We start from the raw sequence: 25,131 nt of genomic DNA, 5'->3' as shown, positions 1-25,131 counted from the left end.
ATGTGTGTGCCAGCATCCACTAGGCTAGCCAGGTATTCTTCACCTTATTGAAATTACCAGGATTCCCAAACACAGAGATAGAGCAAGTGCAAATGCTATTTATACCTTTGTTTGCATCATGTTAGTTTATGATCAAAACAAACAAGCTAATAATTATTCAGGTTTAAGGGCTAAAATAGACTTTATTTCCTGATGGGAGTGAAAGAATATTTGGCCATTTTTTCAAATTAATACAGCTGATATTTGAGTATAACGAGGCAAGAATAAAGCAAGGCAAATCATAAGACTTTTGTAATAATTCAGTTAGATATAGAATCTTGGATTTTGGCAGTGAAGCTAGTAAGAGATTTTCCTTCTCTAAAGACATATTGAAGGTGAGCTAAAGGGTATTCTGGTGAATAGGGACTACAATATGACATAAACAACAGGAGTCCAAAATAAAATCCAGGGCTGGTGTTGTGGTGCAGCAGGGTAAGTTACCACTTACAATGCCAACATCCCGTATCAGAGGACTGGTTCGAGTCCCACATATTCCAATTCTGACCTAGCTTACTGATGATGTTCCTGAAAAGGTGCAGAAGATGTTGCAAGTGTTTGGGCCCCTGCCACCTTTGGCCTGGCCCATACCTGATTGTTGTAACCATTTAGAGAGTGAACAAGTGGATGCAAGATCTCATTCTGTCTCTTCCTTGTTCAGCCTTTCGAATAAATAAGGAAATATTTTTTAAAAAGTAAGAGCCAAGTTTTGATCTGAGCAACTGGAAAGACAAAGTTGTCATTAATTGGTAAGAGCAAATTTGATTGTTTTTAAAGGTCTATTTATTTGAAAGGTAGAGTGGCAGAAAGCTAGGGAGAGACAGAGAGAGATCTCCCATCTACTGATTCACTCCCCACATGGCTGCAATAGTAGGGTCTGGGCCAGTCCAAAGCCAGGAGCCAAGTGCTCCATCCTAGTTTCCCACGTGGAAGGTGGAAGGGTCATCTTCTACTGCCTTCCCAGGCAATTAACAGGAAAGTTGGATGGGAAGCAGAGCAGACAGGACTCACACTGGCACTCTGATGTGGGATGCCCATACTGTAAGCAGGGGCTTAACCTGCCACACCACAATGCTGATCCTCACAGGAGCCAGTTTTAAGGGAAGTTTTGAAGTTGCACTTTGTGACTTATACTATTGATTACATCCATTAGATAACCACATGGAAAAGTTGAAGAGGATAACTCATCCCAACTTTCATAATGAGCTCAAGTCTTACAAATAAACATTTGGAAGTGGTGAGGATGCAAGTGAGAAAGAGGGGATGCTATGCATGGAACCACAGGATTCTCCTCAAGGAAGAGTTTAGGGGCATCAGGTGAGAGTGGCAAAAGTCTAAAAGAGCTGTCCGGGTGATAGCAAATCAGAAGTAGGTCTTGTTGGGGAAGTCAGGTCAAGAAAAGGTTTTAAGGATGGCAGAGTCTTCAATGCTCTGTCTAATGCTGCAAAGAGGTCAAGTAAAATGAGTATGGAGAATTTCCATTAGGCTTCCAAAGTGGAGGTGACCCATAACCTTGATAAGAACAGCGGCAGTACAGTGATGGATTCAGAAACCTGATTGAAGACTTGTTTAGGGATGAGAGGATAGGAACCAAAGATAATGGAAAGAAATGAGACATCATAGGAGTTTTAATGTAAGTGAGGGCTGAGAAATAGGGTGAGAGGCGAATGGGGAGATAAGTTCAAGAAGGAATGTCTTAACAGATAAGCAAAGGTTATAAAATGGAAAAAATAAGATCATTCAAAAGCTAGTGTTAGAACAACTGGACATTTTCTTGCAAAAAATATCCAACTTTTTACACAGATGATACTCCCTTCACAAAAATTCACTCAAACTGGGTCATATTCCTAATGTAAAACACAAGGCCATAAAACTCCTAAAATACAACATAAGTGAAAGTATAAATGAGCTTTGGTTTGGCAATGACTTTTTAGATACTACATCAAAGCACAATCCATGAAAGACACAATTCTAATGAAGCTGGTCTTCATTAAAATTAAAAACTTCGGCTCTGTGAAAGAACTGTCAGCAGGATGAAAAGACAAACCGCAGAGTGGAAGGAAATGCTTACAGAAGATGCAGGTGATGTAGAACTGCTATTCAAAATACAAAAATACTTAAAACTTCCCAATAAGAAAACAACCTACTTATTTTAAAATGGGCCAATAACTTTTTAGCAAAGGACATATACAAAGGGACTTGAAAGTGTTCATGCACAATAAGAATTATAAGAAAATATCTATTTTCCATGAACTTTTTGAAGACTCCCTTATGTATGCATAGATTAAAAGTAAGCATATGAACAGAGGCTCAAAATGATACATCATCAAGGGAATTCAAAGTAAGACAACCATGGGATGTACCATCTACCTATTAGAATGTCAACATTAAGAACACTGACAAACCATAGATGGGGGAATGTTGAAAAACAGGAACTGATATAATTCCTGGTAGAAAAGCAAAACAGTGCAACCATTTTGGAAGACAACTGAATGTCTCTTACAAAACTAAACTTGTTCTTGCCAGAGGATCCAGGAATTGTGTTCCTTGGTATTCACCCAAAAATACTGAAAACTGATGCTGACACAAAAAAAAACTTGCACAGAGATGTTTATTGCAACTTTATTTATAACTCCCAGAACTTGAAAGAAATAAATATATCCTTCAGTAGGTCAATGGATAAATATGGTGCATCTAGACAATAGCAATGATTCAGCAATTAGGAAAAATGGGTTCTTGGGGCAGGCATTTAGAGCAGTGCTTATGTTGTTGCTTGGGACACTCACATCCCTTCTCACTGCCTGGACTGAGTCTTAGCTCCACAATTTCCAATCTACCATCCTGCTAATGTGCATCCTGAGAAGAAGCAGAGGATGGCTCATGTACTTGGGTCTCTACTATATATGTGTGAGACTCAAACTATATTTATAAGGTCTAGCTTCAGCCTATATCAGCTCTGGTTGTTATGGGCACTTAGAGCATGAACCTGTGGCTGAACTCTCTTTCGCTCTCTCCTTCACTTCCTCCCTCTCTTCCTTTCTCCCCATCTCTGTCTCTCTCTACCTCTTTGCCTCTCTCTCTCTCTCTGCCTTCTAAACAAAATGAAATTAAATAAAAACAATTGTTTAAGTGAACTATTAAGGCAAGAAAAACATGAATGAAACAAATACATATGACTAAGTGAAAGAAGGTCACATATCATATGATGCCAATTCTATGACATTCAAGGAAAGAGAAAGCTTTGAGGAAGGTAGAGAATGATTCTCCTGGGTTGGGAAGGTAAGAGGGATGAATAGGAGAGCACAGAGGACTTTAGGGCAGTGGAGTAATTGTGTATTATTCTCTGATAGCAAATAATCATTATTCAGTAATGATTATCTACAGCCTACACAATATCAAGAGTTAACCCTAATGCATGAGAGTACCTCAAATTGTTCATGTGAAAACAAATTATTTTGAAATCCATCTGTTCCACATAAGGGATCTTATAAAAGTTAATGGAAAATTCATATTACTAGAACTGCTTGAGTTTTCCATTAACTTTTTGAAGCTCCTTCACTTACTATGGTCGTTAAATGAAAGTGATATGTCAATGTAGATTCATTGGTTGTAATAAGTACACCACTCTGGTGGCTGATGTTGGTCATGGGGAAACTGTTTCTGTTGTGGAAGGGAGTCTTTGGGAAATCTCTATACCCTCTGCTCAAATTGCTGTAAGTCTAAAATTACTCTAGGTAATAAATTCTATATTTTAAGATTTATTTTTCTTTAATTTGAAAGATAGAGTTAGAAAGAGAAACAGTGAGTGAAAGAGAGAGAGAGAGAGATTCTGTCCACTGGTTTACTCCCCAAAATTATCCCAAGGGCCTAGGCTGGGCAAGGCTGAAGCCAGAGCCGGTAACTCCTTCCTAGTCTCCCATGTAGCACAGAGGCCCAAGCATTTGGGCCATCTGCTGTTGCTTGCCCAGGTGCACTAACATAGTGCTGGATCAGAAGTGGAGCAGACAGATCTTCAGCCTTTAGAATGAACCAAAAGTAGTAGCAGGAGTATAGTCATTCAGAGTATTTAATACAGGAGCAGATATAAAGGTGGGAACTTGTGTGATTTCTTCTCCAGTTGTTTCTGTTTATTCAAGTGAATAGAAATCAAGGTCATCACTGGAGGACAAAATAGGAAAGGAAGGGTTGGAAATGGATGGAAAGTAGAACAAAGTGAAGTTGTGTTGAGGAAGGAGTGCATGTGAAATAGGAAGGTACAGTGGGATTGCCTGGCTCCTTGAAAGGCTTAATTTGGTTCACAATAATGACACCTTTTTATTTGATTTTCCTTTAAAAAATTAACACAGTGAACACCACTCCTTTAGGAGCAGGGCTGAGAGTGTTGACAAGTGCATGGAGTTGTTTAAGCACCTCCACATTTTTTTAATTTGCAACTTCCTGAATCTTGCTTCTCTCACTTAGGGTAATACGTTTGAAATTTATCTGTATTGTTGTCATTTGTTTCTTTTCATTGCTGAATTGAATCCCAAGGTAAGTAAGTGCCATCATTTATTTACTTTTCAGGTGAAATGAATTATGAATAAAGCTACTATAAACATGTAAAGGCTTTTATGTGAACATGAATGCTTTCTGTCCTAGAAAATATTTAGAAATAGGACTGCTGGGTCACATGGTAAGTATATATGAACTTCACAAGAAATGCAACTTTCCAAAGTACCATTTTGTATTTCTGGGAGATGTGTATGAAGCTTTCAGTTGTTGAACATCTTTGCAAGCACTTGGCATTAGCAGCTTGTTACTCTTCCCTTTCAGCTATTCTAATTGGTGTTTAAGGAAATATCAGTGTGATTTGAATTTGCATTTTTCTAAAGACTAATAATGTTGAAAATGTTCATATGCTTATTTTCCATTTGTATATCTTTTTTGATAGACTGTTCAAATTTTTTCCCAGTTTTTTAAGGCTATTTATTTTCTTCATGTTGGTGCTATAGCCCCAATATTAAGAATTTATGGATCCAGAACCCAGAAGACGATGAAAGAATGACCCCACTAACTTTCTTTTTTTTAACTTTTATTTAATGAATATAAATTTCCAAAGTACAGCTTATGGATTACAGTGGCTTTTTCTCCCCCATAACTTCCCTCCCACCCGCAACCCTCCCCTCTCCCACTACCTCTTCCCTTCCATTCACATCAAGATTGATTTTCAATTTAACTAGAAAACATTTTTTCCTATTTCTACAACTTCAGACTCCATGGAAAGGTCCCCCAAAAGGGGGAAGCACTCTTATCATGAGACATAGCAGGGGTTCCATTGGAGGACAAGTTGGCACTGCCACATGGCACAATGGACATCTGATTTCCAAGACTAGCAGGCAGGAAAAGTGGTCATCATCTTGGGAAAGTAACTGATCCTGATCAGCAAGAGACAGAGCATCTGCTATACAATTAGCATGGGGAATATGTGTGAATCAGAAGTTTGGTGCCACCAGGTACCCATTTCCCAGTTATTACAATGAATGGAAGAGGGCAACAGCACTGGTCTGAGAAATGTCTGGGTCCTAGGGTATTGGATCTCTCACAATAACCATCAGGATATGCAATGAGGACACCTAAGGGCAAAGAGAATTTGGAGTACATAGGGAGATTGGGGACAGTGAGACCCATTTGGAGACCCAAGTCCAGTAGCTGCTTGGGGAGATGGATGTAGCTCATCTCATTAATCTCCCTCTTGTAAGGTTTCCACCAGGAAGAGAGGCCCAATGGAATCCTGGAGAAATTGCTTCTATTCCTTTTCTGAATAGAACGTTGGATCTGCACAGAATAAGATAAAGACTGTGGCAACCATGGAGGAATACACCTGGGATATCTCTTGTAGAAATATTAACATTTCATTCTATTCATGAGTTTGATGACTGTGACCAACTTCACAGTTTTCAAGTTAGCTTCAGTTTTCAAGTTTTTTCCTGGCATCCACTAGCCAATAACTGAGCATAGCACAGATTCTACGGTTCTGTTTATTCAGTGTCAGATCGCTTTGATGATAAATCTTTGTTCCAAAGTTTTATTCTAGGTGAGCTGAGACTGTCAAATCTATTTCACAGTCTGAGGCTATATGTTTAATTACTGTTTATTAAAATTTTTGAGAGGTGGGGAAACAGAGTGCTCATCCATTGGTTCAATATATTTAACCATGTTTACCTTTATTTATTAATTCTAAATATTTATGCAAATATTATGCATGAGTCTTTGTACTCTGCTCATGGTCAAATATATATTAAGGAAGATTGAAAGTAGAGATAAAAGAAGTAGGAATATTTATGAATATCTACATGACAAAATGAAGCTCAAGTGCTAGCTGGTGTCTATTATCATTTTTAAAGATTTATTTCATATATTTGGAAGGCATAGTTACAAAGGGTGAAGGAGAAGACACAGAGAGAGACTGAGAGATTTTTCCCTCCTCTTGCTCCCTCCCCAAATGGCTACAATGACTATGGCTGGACCAGGCCAATGTTAAGAACCTGAAACTTCATCCGGTTCTCCCACGTGGGTGGCGGGGGTACAAGTACTTGAGTCAGTTTATGCTGTTTTCACAGGCACATTAGCAAGGAGCTAGATCTGAAGTGGAGTAGCTAGGATTTGAACCCACTCTCCTATGGGATATGTTGCTGCAAATGGCAATTTCATCTGTTAAGCAAGAATGGCAGCCCCAGTTGTCCTATTTCATAGGTGGTTTACCTTCTTTTATCCATGGAAATTACCTGGACTATCAGCTGCATCAGAAATAACTTTCTATGAGACTCTAGGGAAAGCAAGATCTATAGGAGATCTGGGTATGCCTCTCCCTATTAGTGAATTCCAATTTACTGGAAATTACGTTGTGCTTCACACATGCCAGTTTCTGTGATTAACCTGAACATATGTGAGTCACAGCATTTAGACAAGAAAGCAGGGCTTAACAAACTGGCTGGGCAGAGAAGCTGCTGAAAAGTCAACCAATTCATGAGTGACACGAGAAGGAGGTGGGGACTCTGTCTTGAATATCATTCTTCTACCAAATGAGAAAACTGGCCCTGCTGAATTGAACCACACCTGTGCCTAAGACAGCATAATGCACTGATAGGACAAGGTGCACAGCATCAGATGTTATGTACATCCTCTGTGTTCTCAAGAAACACAGTGATCTTCTCTAAAAACCATTGGTGGCCCTCCAAAAAATGCCCTATTTTCAAACCATCCTCAGAGAAGGGGGCTTCAGACAGCATGAGTGAAACCTCCCTTCAGTCAGTCTGACATTTGTCCCCATATTAATCATTTCAAAACTGGAAAGGACTTTGTCTCCACAGACGACTCAAGTCTTTTACAGGAAAAGTTGCAGGCACTGGCATCATTCTGCTGACTGCTGTGGAACTCTCCTTAGAGATGAGTACTCAGTTGTCTCACAGTAAGTGAATTAAGGATTGAAATCCTTTTTATTAAGGCAACCAAATAGCTTCAGCATCCATTCAGGACCACACATGTTTCTCGAAGCTCCGGCACCAATGTTCCCCCAACCCCCGCTCTGCTGGGAAGAGGAGCGGAAGATTCTTATCAGGATTCCCTTTTAGCCCTTTGGTTGGAACTCTCTGCCTTCTCCTATAGCTTGTAATTATTTCTCAAATGTGCATCCAAGTTGGAATTTACATAATGATCTATTTGGGCTCACAGAGTATTCACCAAGTCTTCCTTTGCAAGGAGAATAATAAATGATGTAGACCTCAAATGCCACATTCATGCCATTGATCTCCATATTTCCCCCATGATTTGAATTTCTAGAAGATAGGTGTTGTAATGGGTATTTTCCAAAGGGCTGAGATTCTTATACAGAACTCTCTCTTCAATCCCACTGCTATATCTAATCCAGGGAAAGTGTATGGAACAGGGAGACTTAAATCCTGAAAATGCCAAAAATTTACCATTAACTATAGCCCATTCTGCTAAAACAGTATACACCCTGATCAACTTCAGAGTCTCTTGCCTAAAATTTGAAGCAAGCCAACGTGGTAAACTAGGAAGACCTCAGTTTGAAGCCACACAGAGACTAGTTGTGCAGATTTCAAATCCAATCCATATTTATTTAGTAAATTGAAGATGTTCATTCTATTTTGGTGGAGTTGTGATGAGAAATGCCTAATGTTAAACAGGAGTAGCAATTAGATGGTAAAGGATATGTAAGTGCTGAGGATCATGCTAAATGCTTTTCTTATATCATCACATTTAACTTAATAAGGACATTATGCCAGCGCTGAGGCTTAACAGGCTAATCCTCCACCTTGCGGCGCCGGCACATGGGGTTCTAGTCCCGGTCGGGGTGCTGGATTCTGTCCCAGTTGCCCCTCTTCCAGCCCAGCTCTCTGCTATGGCCCAGGAAGGCAGTGGAGGATGGCCCAAGTCCTTGGGCCCTGCACCCACATGGGAGACCAGGAGAAGTACCTGGCTCCTGGCTTCGGATCAGCACGATGCGCTGGCCGCAGCGGCCATTGCAGGGTGAACCAAAGGCAAAAAGGAAGACCTTTCTCTCTGTCTCTCTCACTATCCACTCTGCCTGTCAAAAAAAAAAATAAGGACCTTATGTGGTAAATGTACCTATTATCTTATTGTTTGCAAATAAATTCTAGAATGCCCTATTAAATTTTAATTTAGATAAACAACAAATGTTTTAGTATAATGTCTCAGATATCACATTGGACATATTATATAGTAAACGAAAAAAATACTATTTGTCTGACATTCAAACTTAGTTGAGTGTGCTCTGTTACTTATTTCCTAAATCTGCCAGTCCTCTATTCATCCCATTTAAGATGAGACAACTGGACACAGAGTGCTGAAAACAATTTCCCAGAGTCCAAGGGCTAGAAAGTTGTTGAAAAGGGTTTCAGTTCCATTAGAATCTTCTCAGCCAAGGCAGTGAAGCCTTAAGCAATGAAACTAATAGCTTCATTACCCTGCCACACAGCAGGAATAAAGTTGGGCTGCCCAGACTTTTTTGGACCCTTAGAATGCAAGATGTTGAGGTAGGGATTCCCTTATTAGTAGTGACACCTTTAAGAGAACAGGATATGTTAGGTGAATAAGCTGCTACACCTTTTACTACTTATAGTAAATTGACCAAGGCCAGTGAGGAAAGCAGGAGGCCATCTCGTATGGAAATTCCTTCTCTTTGACCTACTTTTCTGTTATGATACTGCAACCTCAGCATTAAAGACAATCCAAAATGCTTGTCACCATCATTTGCAAAGTCGCTAAATAATAGCATAATAGCAGCAGGTCCCAAGCAACTCTACATACTTGTCAGTGAACATTGATCTAGGAAAGCACCCTTCAGTTTTAAGAGAAACAAGAGTTATAAACACTTAGCCCTTATTTTTATTTTTATTTATTTTCTTTGTTTGGAAGAGACAAAGAAAGAGAGGCAGACAGAGATAGAGCAAGATCTTAAATTCATTGGTTTACTCCACAAAGGCCCATAACAGGTGCCATATTTGAGTTTCAGTGGTTTGGGCCACTGCCTGTGATGCCAGCATTCCTATGGGGACTGATCAGAATTTTCACTGCTCTGCTTTCTGCTTATATACCTAGGAGAGCAGCAGCAGCTGGCCCGAGTGCTTGAGTTGTAACTATTTGGTGATAGAACCAATGAATGGAAGATCTCTCTCTCCATTTGTCTCTCATTCTCTCTCTGTAACTCTACTTTTCAGATAAATAAATAAATCTTTAAAAAGAAAAATGGGGCCCACAACAGCTGGGGCTGGGCCAGGCTGAAGCCAGGAGTCAGGAGCTCAATTCAGGTTTTCTATGTGGGTGGTGGGAAGTCAACTCCTTGAGCCACTACCTGCTGCCTACTAGGGACTACTCTAACAGAAAGCTGGGACCCTGAGCAGAACCAGATATCAATAATAAAAAATGCAGAACCAGGCACTCCAAAATGGGATATGGGCATTAGAAGCAGGGTTTTAACCACTGTGCCCATAGACCACCCTGCAACTCTTTTCAATTCATAGGATTCGGCTTCATCCTGATCCTTGTCCACACTCTGGTTTCTTTTCAGATCATATAAAGCTTTCACCTTTTACTAATCCTTGTCCAATGGTAATCAGTATGCAGCCAATGTTTCCTGAAGTCTTTCTCAAAAGTGAAATTGGTTCAACTGACGAATGTAAAGCATTTTCCCTGAGGTCAGTCTCTGTTACTCCTCAAACAAACAATTGGTGAGGGAAAGAGAATTTTAACGTTGACATTTTAGCAAATGTGATACTTTAGTATAAATGCAGTAAACTGTTCTTTGGTCCGTCTTTGTTCTTTTACATTTAACACCCTATCACAGCAGCCCCTCCCACATTGCTAGTTCAAGCACCTCATGGTTGTGGACCCACTCCATAACAGGAAAGAGAGTGATTAATGTAATTGCTTCGTTGACCTTGGAAGAAACATGAAATCACTGCTGTAAGGAAATGACACAGACATTTCAGCCACAGCAGGACTGCTAATTCTGCCAATTGTGATTAACGACAAATTGACAGAAACGGAAGGGAGATCCTGAAAATGCCAAGAAAGCTTCAAATAGCATTCTGTGGTTCATTCACTCACAAAAGGGAAATGACCATTTGTTCCAGTGCCTATATTATATGTTCTTTTGCTGGAGAGAAAAACCACAAGCTAAAGCCAACACAGATATTTCTGCCTCTCTCCTATCATAGTGTTAATTATAGTAACTTTCTCTGAAGAATTGGCATGCATTGAGAGAGTCTTTCAACCTCAGAGAAAACACCATAACACTGAGTACATTTTTACTATGTCCAAGAAATGAATTACGAACCAAGCCACATTGATGTGTGTTATTCATTTTTAGTCATCAACAAGACCTTCGCTGGGGGTTAGAAGTCTGAGGTCTTCTTATGCTGGTACATGGGCCTCTTTATTTAATCTTGGACAAGTCATTTTAGGAGCTTCTTTGGACTGTGTCTATAAAAATGTTACACACACACAAACACATACACACAGATGTCTAATCACATGTGTAGGGGTTGAATTGTGTCACCATAAAGACATACTAAATTTCTAACCTCCAGTACCTAGGAATAAGAGCTTAAATGGGAATAGGGTCTTTGCAGATGGAATCTAGTTCAGACAAGATCATGTGGGATTAAGGTGGGCTATAAATCTAATGACTGATGCCCTTACATGGAGTGGGAGACACAGAAACACACAAAGAAGACAAAGCTAGGACAGGTGATGCTGGCACAAGGCCAGGAATGCTACAACAATCCCAGTAACCCCTAGAAGCTGAAAGAAGCAAGGAAGGAGTCTGCCCTAGCACCTGCACAGGGATTTTGGTCTTAACCCATTCAACCTCGGCCCTGTCAATTCATAAACATCAGGCTTTTGGCCCAAGAACTTTAAGAGAACATTTCCGGGCCGGCACCGTGGCTCAATAGTATAATCCTCTGTCTACGGCGCCGGCACACCGGGTTCTAGTCCCAGTTGGGGCGCCGGATTCTGTCGCGGTTGCCCCTCTTCCAGGCCAGCTCTCTGCTGTGGCCCAGGAGTGCAGTGGAGGATGGCCCAAGTGCTTGGGCCCTGCACCCCATGGGAGACCAGGAGAAGCACCTGGCTCCTGCCTTTGGATCAGCGCGGTGCACCGGGCGCGGCAGCCATTGGAGGGTGAACCAATGGCAAAGGAAGACCTTTCTCTCTGTCTTTCTCTCTCACTGTCCACTCTGCCTGTCAAAAAAAAAAGAGAGAGAGAGAGAGAGAGAGAGAGAGAGAACATTTCCAATCTTTCAGGTGACCCACTTTGAGGTAATTTTTTGAAGCAGCCCTAGGAAACTAATACAATAGCATATTTATGCATCAAATGTATGTGAAAGATTAGATTTTTGGGGGGAGCTGTTAGAAGAAAACAATAAGTGCCTCTGTCTTCCAGTTTTACAATCTAATTGGGAAGACAGGTCAACTCTCATATGACTGCCAGCCAACAACTGCAACACAAAGCAGCCTTTTGTGCCAGATTGGTGAGAAAAAGGAAAACCATGCGCTATGAATTAAACAGTTAAATGGAATCATTAGGTCAATGTATTGCAAGACCTAAAATTGTAAATTCTCCTGTGGCTTTGCTGAATCTCACATGACCCCAAAGGCCTACCAGATTTCCCTTGCTGTTGCTCAACCTGAAAGACCCCAAGTCACTGGTTATATTGACAAACTACACTCTGCCAGGTCTGCCACCCAGCAAGGCTCACTTTCCAGCTAGCCCACAAAGTTATTCAAACAAGCCAGTCACATTCCTTCATGAAAGTGGGAGGAAGGAAAGGGATCAGCCCACCCTCCTGGCACCACAAGACCTGCCTCCACTTGCTTCTGGATCCTTCTTTCAGTGGCTTTGACTGACCAATAAAGAACTGCCAATCTTGAGGATTCCAAGATGGCAGATTAGGTAGCAACATGCTGTGTTGAAAAACAGTGAAGAAAAACAGTGAAGAGAGAAGTGTAGCAAGTGCACTTTCTAGGAGAGAATTGGAGTGAAAACTGCACTGGAAGTCCTATGGGAGGAGGAACTCTGTGGACCTGTATGGCAGGTGTGGACATGCAGCATGAACTTGAGAACAGCTGCAGTGGTTGAGAACCGGCACAGATGGCAGTTTGGAGATGGAAGTGAGACTGGGCTGCATCAACCCATGGTAATATAGCTGGAGGGATAGCGTAGAGTGGGTATGGACTGGAGCCCTGGGGGTTTGCAATTGCTGGCAGATGCCTGTGCACCTAGTGGAAGTGGAGGGGGCATGTTTGTCTTGCCTCAACTTCACCACAATAGTGCCTGCTGCCTGGCTGAGAGAGGATGTGAACCATTTTGGGTTAAGGCAGCCTTTGTGCAACGTGTGCAGCAGTTGAGTGAGACAGGATGCTTATCAGCAGTCTGGCAATAGTGGTGGGCAGGGAGCAATGTCTAGTCAACGACTAGCCAACGATCCAGAGATTCTAGTGGATGGAGTGCTCCACAATCCATACTGACTTTGAGCCTGGCTGGGAGGTGGCTGGGCACCCACGTGGTACAGTGGGCAGCCTCCCACGGTCAAGATGCCTATGAGGAGCTGTATTAGGGAACATCTGCCTCTCTGTTGACAGGACAGGGTGACAGGGCAGAGAGAAACCTCTGAAGTTGGTGACTGTGGGAGCCTTGTGTGCTGAGATCATGGTGGTTACATGAGAAGGTGCAAGGTATAGCTGGGTATCGAGACCTACCATGCCCAACTTGAGTGTTACCCTGGATACTATCCCACCCTAGAGCACTGACCAGAGCTCCTTGGCCACACCTACCACACAACTCTTGGGATTCACTGAAAGTGCAGACATTCCACTAAGCCATGGAGGTATGGCTCAAAGTTAAAGCCATCAGAAGAAAAAAGCATCAACCCCACAAATGCCTAAAAGGAAATGCAGAAATTCAAGAAACAAGAATAACGAAGGCACTATGACCTCCCAATGAACACAACATTTCAATATTAGAATGTGAAGATGAAGAGATTGAGGAAATGCTGGAAATGGAACTCAAAAGTTAACCATAGGATTATGCAAAAGCAATCAGGGCCGGCGCCGCGGCTCAATAGGCTAATCCTCTGCCTGCGGCGCTGGCACACCGGGTTCTAGTCCTGGTCGGGGCTCCGGATTCTGTCCCGGTTGCCCCTCTTCCAGGCCAGCTCTCTGCTGTGGCCCAGGAGTGCAGTGGAGGATGGCCCAAGTGCTTGGGTCCTGCACCCCATGGGAGACCAGGAGAAGCACCTGGCTCCTGGCTTTGGATCAGCGTGGTGCGCTGGCCGCAGCGCACGGCCGCAGCGGCCAATGGAGGGTGAACCAATGGCAAAAGGAAGACCTTTCTCTCTGTCTCTCTCTTTCTCTCACTGTCCACTCTGCCCATCAAAAAGAAAAAAAAAAGCAATCAGAAGCAAACTAAAGAAAAACATACATGGCGTGAATGAAAAATTTTTCCCATTAAACTGAGATTTTAAAGAGAAATCAAAATGAAATATTAAAAATGAATAATTCAATAGATCAAACAAAAATACAGTGGAAAGCCTTAACAGCAGACCTGGTGAGGCAGAAGAAAGAATATCTGAATTAGAAGACAAATTTTTAGAAATCTTAGTTAGACCAAAAAAAGAAAAGAGAGAGAGAGAGAGAAAAGAAAAAAGAGAACTTAAAAAAAATAGTGTTGGGGATTTATGAGATACTATCAAACAATGCAATATATGGGTCTTAGGAATTCCTAATGGTGTGGAAAGAGAGAATGAGCTACAAAGCCTAAATAGTGAAATAGTTACAGAAACTCTTCCTAACTTGGAGAAAGAAAGGAAAGTCCAAGTAGAGGTAGCACATAGAACTCCTAAGAGGCCGGCACCATGGCTCACTTGGCTAATCCTCTGCCTGCAGTGCCAGCACCCCAGGTTCTAGTCCCAGTTGGGGTGCTGGATTCTGTCCCTGTTGCTCCTCTTCCAATCCAGCTCTCTGCTGTGCTCTGGGAGTGCAGTGGAGGATGGCCCAAGTGCTTGGGTCCCAGTACCCGCATGGGAGACCAGGAGTACCCGGCTCCTGGCTTCAGATCAGCGCAGCACCGGCCATAGCGGCCATTAGGGGAGTGAACCAATGGAAGGAAGACCTTTCTCTCTGTCTCTCTCTCACTGTCTACAACTCTCTCTCTCTGTCTCTCTCTCTCATTGTCTAACTCTGCCTGGCTAAATAAATAAATAAAGATTTAAAAAAAGAAACTCAACAACATGAAACAAGCAATCCAGTTAAGAAATGGGCAAAGGATTTGAACAAAGAGGAAATTCAAATAGCCAACAGACATTTGAGAAAATGTTCAGGAGCACTAGCCATCAGGGAAATTCAAATCACAACCACAATGAGGTTTTGCCTCACTCCAGTTAGAATGGCTTTCCTACAGAAATCAACAAATGAAAAATGCTGGTGAGGATGTGGGGAAAATTGTACTCTGGCCAGTGTTAGTGGGATTGCAAACTGATGCTACCACTGTGGAAAACAGCATGTAGATACCTCAGAAATCTAAATATAAACCTACCATATGATCCAGCCATCCCACTCCTGGGAATTTACCCAAACCAAAAGATATCAGTGTAGCATAGAGTTATCTATACCTCCATGTTCATTGCAACACAATTCACAATAGCAAAGATACGGAATCGATCCAGATGTCCATCAACTATTGACTGGATAAAGAAATTGTGGTGTATATACACTATGGAGTACTACTCATATGTTAAAAAAATGAAATCATGTCTTTTGCAACAAGATGGATACAACTGGACACCATTATACATATTGAAATAAGCCAGATTCAAAAAGACAGATATCAAATGTCTTATCTGATTCTAGGTAACTAATAGAGTACCTAAAAAGTGACAGATTAGGATGAAATAGACATTTTGAGTTTCAATGACTGTTTATCGCCATTGTCTCTTCTGTTGAAGAATAGTGTTTTTTTTTTTCTTTTCAAACTCTTTGTTGTACTCTTTTATTTAGAATAGGGTTAACTGTACTATCTAAGAGTATTGAAAATGGATAATTGTAAAACTTTAGTGGGAATCCAAGAGGGAGGGGGAGGAAAGGTTAGAGTGTGGGTGGGAGAGGGTAGGGGGCAAGTACCACTATGTTCCTAAATATGTTTATATATGAAACTTGTATAACTTAAATAAAATTTAAAAAAAGAACAAGAAAGGAGCCATCTATCTTGTCTGTTCAGCATTGGGTGTCCGATGTCTGGTTACCCTCTACATGCTAAGAGAAAATTTCTCCCTCACCAATGGGTAAAGAGGAATGGAAGAAAACAGTGAGTGAATCTCATTCACCATGAAAACAAAACCTCTAGATGAGGTACTTCTGAACAAGAACTTGAAAAAAAGTGTCAATTACTGAAGAAAATATGGAAATAAAAAATGCTGATGTATGAGTAAGAGAAGGCATGAAGTTGAAAACATAGATACTTAACTCTTCATTGGAGTAAGTCATGGATCACCTTTGTATTTAGGAGTGATAAGGCTGAAATAATATCACAGAACTCATTATTACTAACTGTAGAGAGAAGATGACCCAGAGCCCCATGACCAAGGGGATTATTTTCAAAAAATTTCCAAAATTAAGACATACTAAAAACATATTTTTAAAATGTTAATGCATAAATGTGTACATTAATGTATAAGATGCATATAATATCAAACATATACATAAAATAATGTTTTGTACATGAATATATTTGTAAATATTAATGTGTGTATCTATACATAGATATATATACAATATAGTTTTTCATGGAATTCAATCTGCTTATGGAAGTATTGATGATTGGTAACCAATGAATTTTAATAAAGGTTTCCTGGGGACAATACCGAGCTCCTTGAAGAATATAATACTATCTCAACTTGAATATACTTTTGCCTTCAAATTTCCATATAAGACTCTAATGTTTCTATTGCCACAGTTAATTCCATCCATTTTCACATCAAAAAAATGAAGTAAAATTTTGAACCAATTCTTTGTTGAATTATATCACTGGATTTTAAAGGAAGAAAGAGTAATTCAAAGATATTGGGTTGATTTTTTATTTGATTGTTAGTTATTAACTAAAGCTAAGGATTTCTTTAAGTGCAACAGGGATTTTGTAAATAATTCCACTAGGAACTTGATCAGTTAGCCAAAAACTGACATTGAGAATATGGCCTAAATCTCACAGTATGCTCAAACTTCTTCTTACACCCAGTTATGTCTCATATTTTTTCCATTCTTCTTACCTTTTGGAGCTTAGAATATTAATGACATGCAAAGACAGGCTAGATATTAATTTTTAATTTGTTTGAAACCCAGAAAACTTTGTGTGTCCTTCGTTTGCTGACATTTGCATAATGGATTTCTTTTGTTCTTTTTCTTCCCAGATAATTGAGTCAGAATATCTCTATTAGGCAAACAATCTGCCAGAAAGACCCTCGGACTTAATTACAACCTTTGGTAAAGTAACAAAATGTATAGCAAAATAAAATAATGTCTCTTTTCCTTTCTCTGGAATGTAATTCTAGAAATTAAGATTTTGAAGCTTGACATAGGATTTAAATAAGTTAAATGATTTAGGGCAATTGTAAGTTTGTCTCTAATAATCAAATATGCAGTTTCCATCCTGAGAAAGTGTTGGGTGAGCTGTGGACAGATTTCACTGGAGAAATCTGTTCTACCTCAATGACGTTGAAGTGGATCATACATAGAACCCAATGTCAGAGAACACTGCTATTTGAAATATTCTAGTATCTGAGCCATCAAAACCTCTAGTACTATTTTTATTATTTTATTAACCTCATTCTTAAAATTTGAAAAGATTATATATGTGCTCATGGCTTGGAATTAATCTATGACAACAGTCCATGGGTCACATTATCCATTCATTTTTCCCTCGTTTTAGACTCTGTTAGCTTTAGCATTTTTCTCATATTGATTTCTTTTAATAAAAAGTACAATTATGGCATGCATTTGGTGCAGTGGTAAAGACACTACTTGGGGTAACTGTATTATGTACCAGGGCATCTGGATTGGAGTCCGAGTTTGTCTCTCAATTCCAATTTCCTGCTAATGCACACCAGGTGAAGCAGATGATGATGGCTCAAGTACCTGGGTCCCTGTTAACCACATGAGAGATCTAGACTGAGTTTTTGACTTCAGTCTGGCTCAGCTCTGGCTGTTGCAGGCATTTGGGGAGTAAGCCAGCAAGTAAACAATCTCTCTCTCCTCCCCTCGCTCCCTGCCTATTAAATAAACAATAAATAAAATAACAGGATTCTTTTTTAAAAAGTAAAATATCCTTTAGCTTTCAGCATTTGTACTGTTCATGTACTTTTGATTATTTTGTTCTTAAACTTAATTTTTTCCAGTTTTAAGTGCTTTTACTCATTTCTATAATGCTCAATTACTCTTATCCTAGTTCCACACTTCATAAAATATATTTTACTCAAGTTTCCAAAAAAAAAAAAAAAAATCTCAGGTTTCCCCAAAAGATTCTACTTTGGTGAGAGTGAATTTCTGTCTTCACTTTCTTTTTATTTGTTTTCCTGTTTCCAGCATTTATTTTGGAAATGGTGTTTTTTCCGTTCATTTTTACACCCATCATCTCCTATAGATACCATCCTCAGAGCGACCTATGTATTCTGTTGAGCTCCCAGTGCCTTACATTTGTTTTGCATTTACAGAATAACAATTTATTTTTCTCTGATAACTTTATTACTCCTTTGTCTTTTTTTTTCTGTTACCAATGATATTTGAATGTCCTGTTGCTATGAAATTTCCTATCTATCGCTTCTTCATCACATTTAGTTAGCTATAGTGCAGGCTAGTTGGCTAATTCTCTCTACTTAAGAATGAATATATGTGAAGACACCATCCCATGAAATACTGCTACAGAGTCTCTGTTCTAAGTTTATATCAGTTATGACTTTTAAAGCAGAGATTTAAAAAATCCCTCAAAGGTGGGGGATATGTAAGATGGATTCTGGGAAAATACACTAGGTACCTTTACTACCCATAGAGCACAGCAAGATTTAAAATGACAAAGTCCTAACTTGTAGATGGCCATAATATTTAAAATATGTGCCTTTGACTGAAGTGAGCAGGAATAACCCCAGTTTGGTGAGCATTCCATAATTTAAGACAACCTTTGTGCACACAATTCAAGCCATTACAATTGAAATGAGGCCACTCTACCAAGTATTGCTACTTACCACAATGATTATCCCATACAATAAATTAATGTGCTATATTATTTAAGGTTTGCTTCATGCTTAATTATAGTTTCTTTCACTTAATTATGAATTAAAGATAATAACCAAACTTCACTCTAAACTGCTAATGAATTTCCCCATCAGTCACACGGGGAAGCTTCTGTAATCCATTTCCCCACTCAAGTACTTTTCCTGTGTGTTCTTATAACACAGTATCCTTGTCCTTCATAGCACTTAACACAATCACAATCATTTTAAAAATCAGCGTAATTATCAGCTGAAATTTGTCTTCCTTTCATGCTCCATTCTAAATCCCAAGGTGAGCACGGCCATGTCATGTTAATGAATGCCAAGGATTGGGATAACAGCTCCATAAATACTTGTGGGATAAATCCGGAATGCACCTCATTGTGACATATCCATACTAATACTAAGAAACTCTACCTGCAGAACACTGTAAACTACCCAAGAATGACAGTTTTGTGAATTACACTTCAGATTCAAAACACTTGCCATGTAACAACCAGCACCCATCTTCAAACACCACTGAAAAAGCCAGTACCAACTTATTACACATGTGAGCAATATTGATTGGGAAGCTTTGGGTAAATACCTGTAGGTAGATAAACTGAATGAGCAAATTGAAAGGAAGACAAATTTTGGCTTAGGTACCTGTCATCCCAGGGACCTACACTGACAGTGTACAAATAAAGATACCAATGTCTTAAAGAAAAAGTGGCAGTATACCTTGAAATAATCACTTTTTGAACAGAGGTTCCAATATGGAATACAAATCAAGTCTGACAGCTGGTCACTCTACCAACTGTTCTGAGAGTCATTAGTTCTTTTGTATGATTTTGCAATGGGGCAGGCAGTGTTCTTGATGCTCTTCTCTTCCTTTTATGTTATGTGTGTGTGTGTGTGTGTGAAATCTCAATATAGATGCTTATAGAGTTCACGCTACAAAGCACAGCTGTGAGATTATTGCTTACTATTACATTAAAGAAAGAAACACAATCCGAGAGGCCTGGATACAGTGAATGACTGATGAGAGCTATGATTGAAATGCCTTTTCCCTCTGCCACATTTCCAAATGGAGCAGCAGAAAGGAGGTCATTTACATATGCTGTGCCAGCCGAATGCCATCTTCATAGTTTGTATATTTTAAATCATATCTGGGTTTGCATATGATAATCTTTGTTAGTTAAAGTGAGAGTTCAATTTCTGATTTTCTTGATATTCTAGTCTTCAGTATATGGCTTCTGTCCTCTTACACTTATTTAAAAATGAAAATCAGGCCGGCGCCACAGCTCACTAGGCTAACCCTCTGCCTGCGGCGCCGGCACCCCGGGTTCTGGTCCCGGTTGGGGCGCTGGATTCTGTCCCGGTTGCTCCTCTTCCAGACCAGCTCTCTGCTGTGGCCCGGGAGGGCAGTGGAGGGTGGCCCAGGTCCTTGGGCCCTGCACCCGCATGGGAGACCGGGAGGAGGCGCCTGGCTCCTGGCTTTGGATTGGCACAGCGCGCCAGCCATGGCCACCATTTCGGGGGTGAACCAGCAGAGGGAGGACCTTTCTCTCTATCTCTCTATCTAAAAAAGAAAAAGAGAGAGAGAGAGAAATAAAAATGAAAATTAGGAAACAGATATCAGTGACATCATTTAAAACCAAATGTTGACTTCAAATACACACACACATACATTTTTCTTTCTTCTTTTTTTTTAAAAATATTTATTTACGTATTTTAAAAGCAGAGTTACATAGATGGAAGAGAGAGAGAGAGAGAGAACTTCCATCCACTGGTTCACTCCCCAAATGGCCAGAACTGAGCTGATCTGAAGCCAGGAGCCAGGAGCTTCTTCTGGCTCTCCTATGGGGATGTGTGGGCCCAAGCACTTGCACCTTCTTCTGCTGCTTTCCCAAGCACATTAGCCAGGATCTAGATTGGAAGTTGAGCAGCCAGGACTCGAATCGATGCCCATAGCGGGTGTCAAATGCAGTGGCTGTACCTGCATGCTGTGACACAATGTGGGTCCCACACACACATTTTTCTATTGAGCCAATTCCATTCACAAAACATAATCAGTGTCACGTTCAGATTGTAAACAGAGAGAGAGAGGAAGAATGAGAAAGGGCTGAAGAGTTGGGCAGTCAAGTACACAGAGAGGAAGAATTAAGAGAAAAAGAGGAAGGCAAGGAAGAAATAAAGGAGAGAAAGGCCCATGAATGCCCTTTAAATGCTAGTTTAAAATTAAAGCTAGCCCTCTGCTGCAACCTGCTGACAGACTGAAGAACTACAACTGAGAAGATAAAATGGCAATAATAAATTTACCGTATTACTGTAATTTAAATACAGTAGTCTTTATACATTTATTGAAAATAATCCAGTTTGTGTGCCCAGTACAAACAATCCATGTTTTTCACAATTAGAAAATTATCTGCAATAACATCCATAAACAGTATAACACACTTTCTTATGTTGGATACAGACTAATATTCTTTCTGCATTTAAAAATTATAAGCTAGCTCCTGGCCAGTCGGGTTAATGTCTCACTTCAAAGAAACTCATTTTCCTGTGGAGAAGTCTATGATGGGGATAGAATACAGATGAAAATCCTATAGAGAGGGACTGACCAGAACCTCTGAGACTACACTTGAATATTAAAAGACCTGAATGTTATATAGAAAGCACAAAATGCCTGCTGTTAAGAGGCAGCAATGTGTTCTGTGGTGCTCCAGGTGAGAAAGGGTATGAGGCTTTAGCTCAGAGATGATTTCTGCTCTGGAACGTCTCCCTGGGAAGTCTTCTCAGCTGAAACTCCTCACCATTACCTTGAAAAATAGCAACAGAGAGAGAGAGAAATCTTCCATCTACTAGTTCACTCCCCCAAATGCCAACAACAGCCCAGAGTGAGTGAGGAAAAAGCCAGGAGCCAGGAACCCCATCCAGATCGCCAACCTTGGTGGCAAGGACCAAAATACATGAGGCATCATCTATCTCTCAGGACACACATTAATAGGAGGCTGGATTGGAAATGGAGGCACGACTTGAACACGAGCACTGTGATATGAGATGCAGCTATCCCAAGAAGTAGCTCACCCTGCTGTGCTGCAAAACACATGCCATAGGCCCATTTTACAGTTAAGAAAGCTAGCCTTTGACAAGGCAACACTCATGCCATGATCTTGGTGAAATGTCCCATAGCAATGCAAGGAACAGGCAAGAGAGTGTTCCTCAAAGACAATGGCATTATTCAGGTCCTTTTGAAAATGGAAGGGAGAGGAATGCATGTCTGTCTGTGTGTGTGTGTGTGTGTGTATACAAAAGGGAACCTCAAAAAGTTAGTGGAAATGAAATTAAAAGATGCTTTGGTGCAAAATTTTTTAAATTCATGTATAGTTTTTTAACAATACACATTTTCACATTCTTTCTGAAGATGGTTCTTATGAATGGATTTAAAAACACAAATTTATAATAAGGTGTTCATATGAACACCTTATTATAGATGGCTTATTTATGGAAATCCTAAAATACTGTACAGACTGTGATGAAATACAATTTAAGGAGGATGGCTCTTGGGCACCCATGAGATCCAAAAAGGAAGTACAGGAAGTTCCTGCCTCTTACAACGGAGTTGATGGATGCCTGAGCTCCACGTTGGAGCATCAGGTGACTTCCCACCACTCGTCCTCAAATAAAAACAAGAAAGTCGAGGTGATTGATCACCATTGATAGCTCATCTGATGAGGAGGAGGAAGAGCCATCTGCCAAGAGGACCTGCCCTTCCCTGTCCCCCACGTCACCACTAAATAATAAAGGCATTTTAAGTCTTCCACATCAAGCATCTCCAGTATCTCGCACCCCCAGCCTTCCTGCTGTAGACACAAGCTACATCAACACGTCCCTCATCCAAGACTACAGGCATCCTTTCCACATGACACCCATGCCTTACGACCTGCAAGGATTAGATTTCTTCCCTTTCTTATCAGGAGACAATCAGCATTACAACACCTCGCTGCTGACCTCCTGCACTCCTCGCGGTTTTTCCCGTATACCTCCTCGCAGATGTTTCTGGATCAGCTGAGTGCAGGAGGCAGCACCTCGTTGCCGACCACCAACGGGAGCAGCAGTGGCAGTAACAGCAGCCTCGTGTCCTCCAACAGCCTGCGGGCGAGCCACAGCCACCCGGTGGCCATCAGGAGCGGCACGGACACGGCGTCCATCTTCGGCATCATCCCAGACATAATCTCCTTGGACTGAGCCCCCGGCCCAGAGTCAGTGAACTCGGCAGAAAGAAGAGAACTTTGTGCTGTTTTACCTTATTCTGTTTAGAAAAGTACACAAGCGTGTTTTTTTTTCCTTTTTTTAGGGAAAAAAATTAAAAGAAATGTACAGAGAACAAAAAAAAAAAAAAAAAACACAAATTTTCCTAAAAACTAACTTATCCATTTATTTTCTCACAAATTTTTAGAAATACCCTAATGCATATATGTTTGCGTGTGTGTTTGTGTTTAAGGGATGGGAGTATATGAGTATACAAAATTATTTGGAATAAGGAAGTAATATATAAATGACTATAAATATAAATAACTTATATCAGTTGAAATATTATATTGTCCATGGCTAAATTTAAGGAAACTATATAACTAGGCCAGCACTGCAGCTCAACAGGCTAATCCTCCACCTGCGGCACCGGTATCCTGGGTTCTAGTCCCGGTCGGGGCGCCAGATTCTGTCCCGGTTGCCCCTCTTCCAGGCCAGCTCTCTGCTATGGCCCGGGAAGGCAGTGGAGGATGGCCCAAGTCCTTGGGCCCTGCACCCGCATAGGAGACCAGGAGAAGCACCTGGTTCCTGGCTTCGGATCAGCGCGGTGCGCTGGCCGCAGCGCGCAGGCCGTGGCAGCCATTGGAGGGTGACCCAACGGCAAAAGGAAAACCTTTCTCCCTTTCTTTCTGTCTCTCTCTCTCACTGTCCACTCTGCCTGTCAAAAAAAAAAAAAAAAGAAAAGAAAAGAAAAGAAAACTATACAACTAATAGAAAATACGTTACCATAAAATGAGAAGAAAATATTCCGTTAGCAGAGGCTGAAGAGAGCGACAAAGAGGAAGAAGTGGGGAAAGTTGATTAATAGGTACTAAGTTAGAGGAGTAAAAAGTAGTGGGGTTCTGTTACACAGTAGAGTGACTACTGGTCAGAATAATGTACGGCATATGGCTCTAAAAATAGAGCTAGGAAAGGAAATACCCTGATCAGGCAATTTATAACTGATAGAAGCTAAAAAATTATATGATATCCCATAAATATTTCCAAATTTTACATGTCAGTTAAAAATTTTAAAATGTAAAATAAGTAAATGGATAAGCCTCTTTGAAAAAAATTCAAGCATATCTTCAGGTAATAATTAATGGTGAAATATTGTCAATACATTAGCATGAAAAACAAGCGCAAAGGAGCAGGTTAATAGTTTTGTAGTTCCCTTCTCTTGGTCAAAATGCTATTTATGCTATCATGCATGTACAATCAGTGTCTGCGTGAGCCTCTTAGAAAGCTGATGCCAAGGCAGGACTAAAGCCCAAGAGGTTTGTTAGGAGCATGCCTGTGAGGGAGAGAGATAGAGACCCAGGGTCAGGGGCAGAGGGGGAAAGGTAGAGTGGTGGTAGGAAGTGTTTAAGAAAGCTGCATCGCTCAATAATCTTTGGGCTGTGCCAATGGGTAGTTTTGCAGCCAGGTTACCCATTAGGGGAGTCCTGTGTTTGACAGATATGGGCCTGTGCTAAACATTGAAACGTGCTAAGTGTGTCTTCAGTAACAATGCTGGGACTCTACTTGCAAAGGACTCTCTCCTTTGGAGATCCCAAACGACGGCTGGGACTCTCCAACAAATCTGAATGGTGCCTGTTGGTGGACACCACAGTGCACAAGGTATGCTTTAGAAAATTATGCTGATTCTTCTAATGGCATGGGTTTTCTTTGCACTTTAGATCTCTTTCCAACATGATGGTTGTCTGCCCCCAATGCTATCGATGCTTATAATTAGCATCGATACTTGTGTGCAAATGATTCTCCTGAGAACTGGACTGGTTCCAAATGAAAATATTCTTGAAAATTTGGTATTGCCTAACTATAAGGATTTTGGGAACAGAACCCATGAGTCTGATTGAAAAGAAAATCCAAGAAATCAAATGAAAATAAGGGCATACACACCACCATGGTAGGGAAGAAAATACCAGCTTCGTATTATTGTTCCCTACCTCTGAAATTTCCGGTCTACAGAAATTCTCTTTCAGTA

At 40.6% G+C, this 25,131-nt stretch overlaps 1 protein-coding gene across 1 annotated transcript in view; it reads left to right on the top strand.

The window, feature by feature from the left end:
- The window catches only part of LOC133763534 (histone H1.8-like), a 29,651-nt gene extending 6,549 nt beyond the window's left edge, over positions 1-23,102 (top strand). The window contains exon 2 of the mRNA XM_062197287.1: positions 22,832-23,102. Coding sequence (XP_062053271.1) covers positions 22,832-23,102 — 271 coding nt within the window. The remainder of the gene's footprint in view (positions 1-22,831) is intronic.
- The last annotated feature ends 2,029 nt before the right edge of the window (positions 23,103-25,131 follow it).

The sequence above is a fragment of the Lepus europaeus genome, chromosome 1, assembly GCF_033115175.1.
Source record: "Lepus europaeus isolate LE1 chromosome 1, mLepTim1.pri, whole genome shotgun sequence".
Classification (NCBI taxonomy): Eukaryota; Metazoa; Chordata; class Mammalia; order Lagomorpha; family Leporidae; genus Lepus; species Lepus europaeus.
The sequence above is the reverse complement of the archived record's forward strand: the minus strand, read 5'-3'. Positions and strand labels throughout refer to the sequence as shown.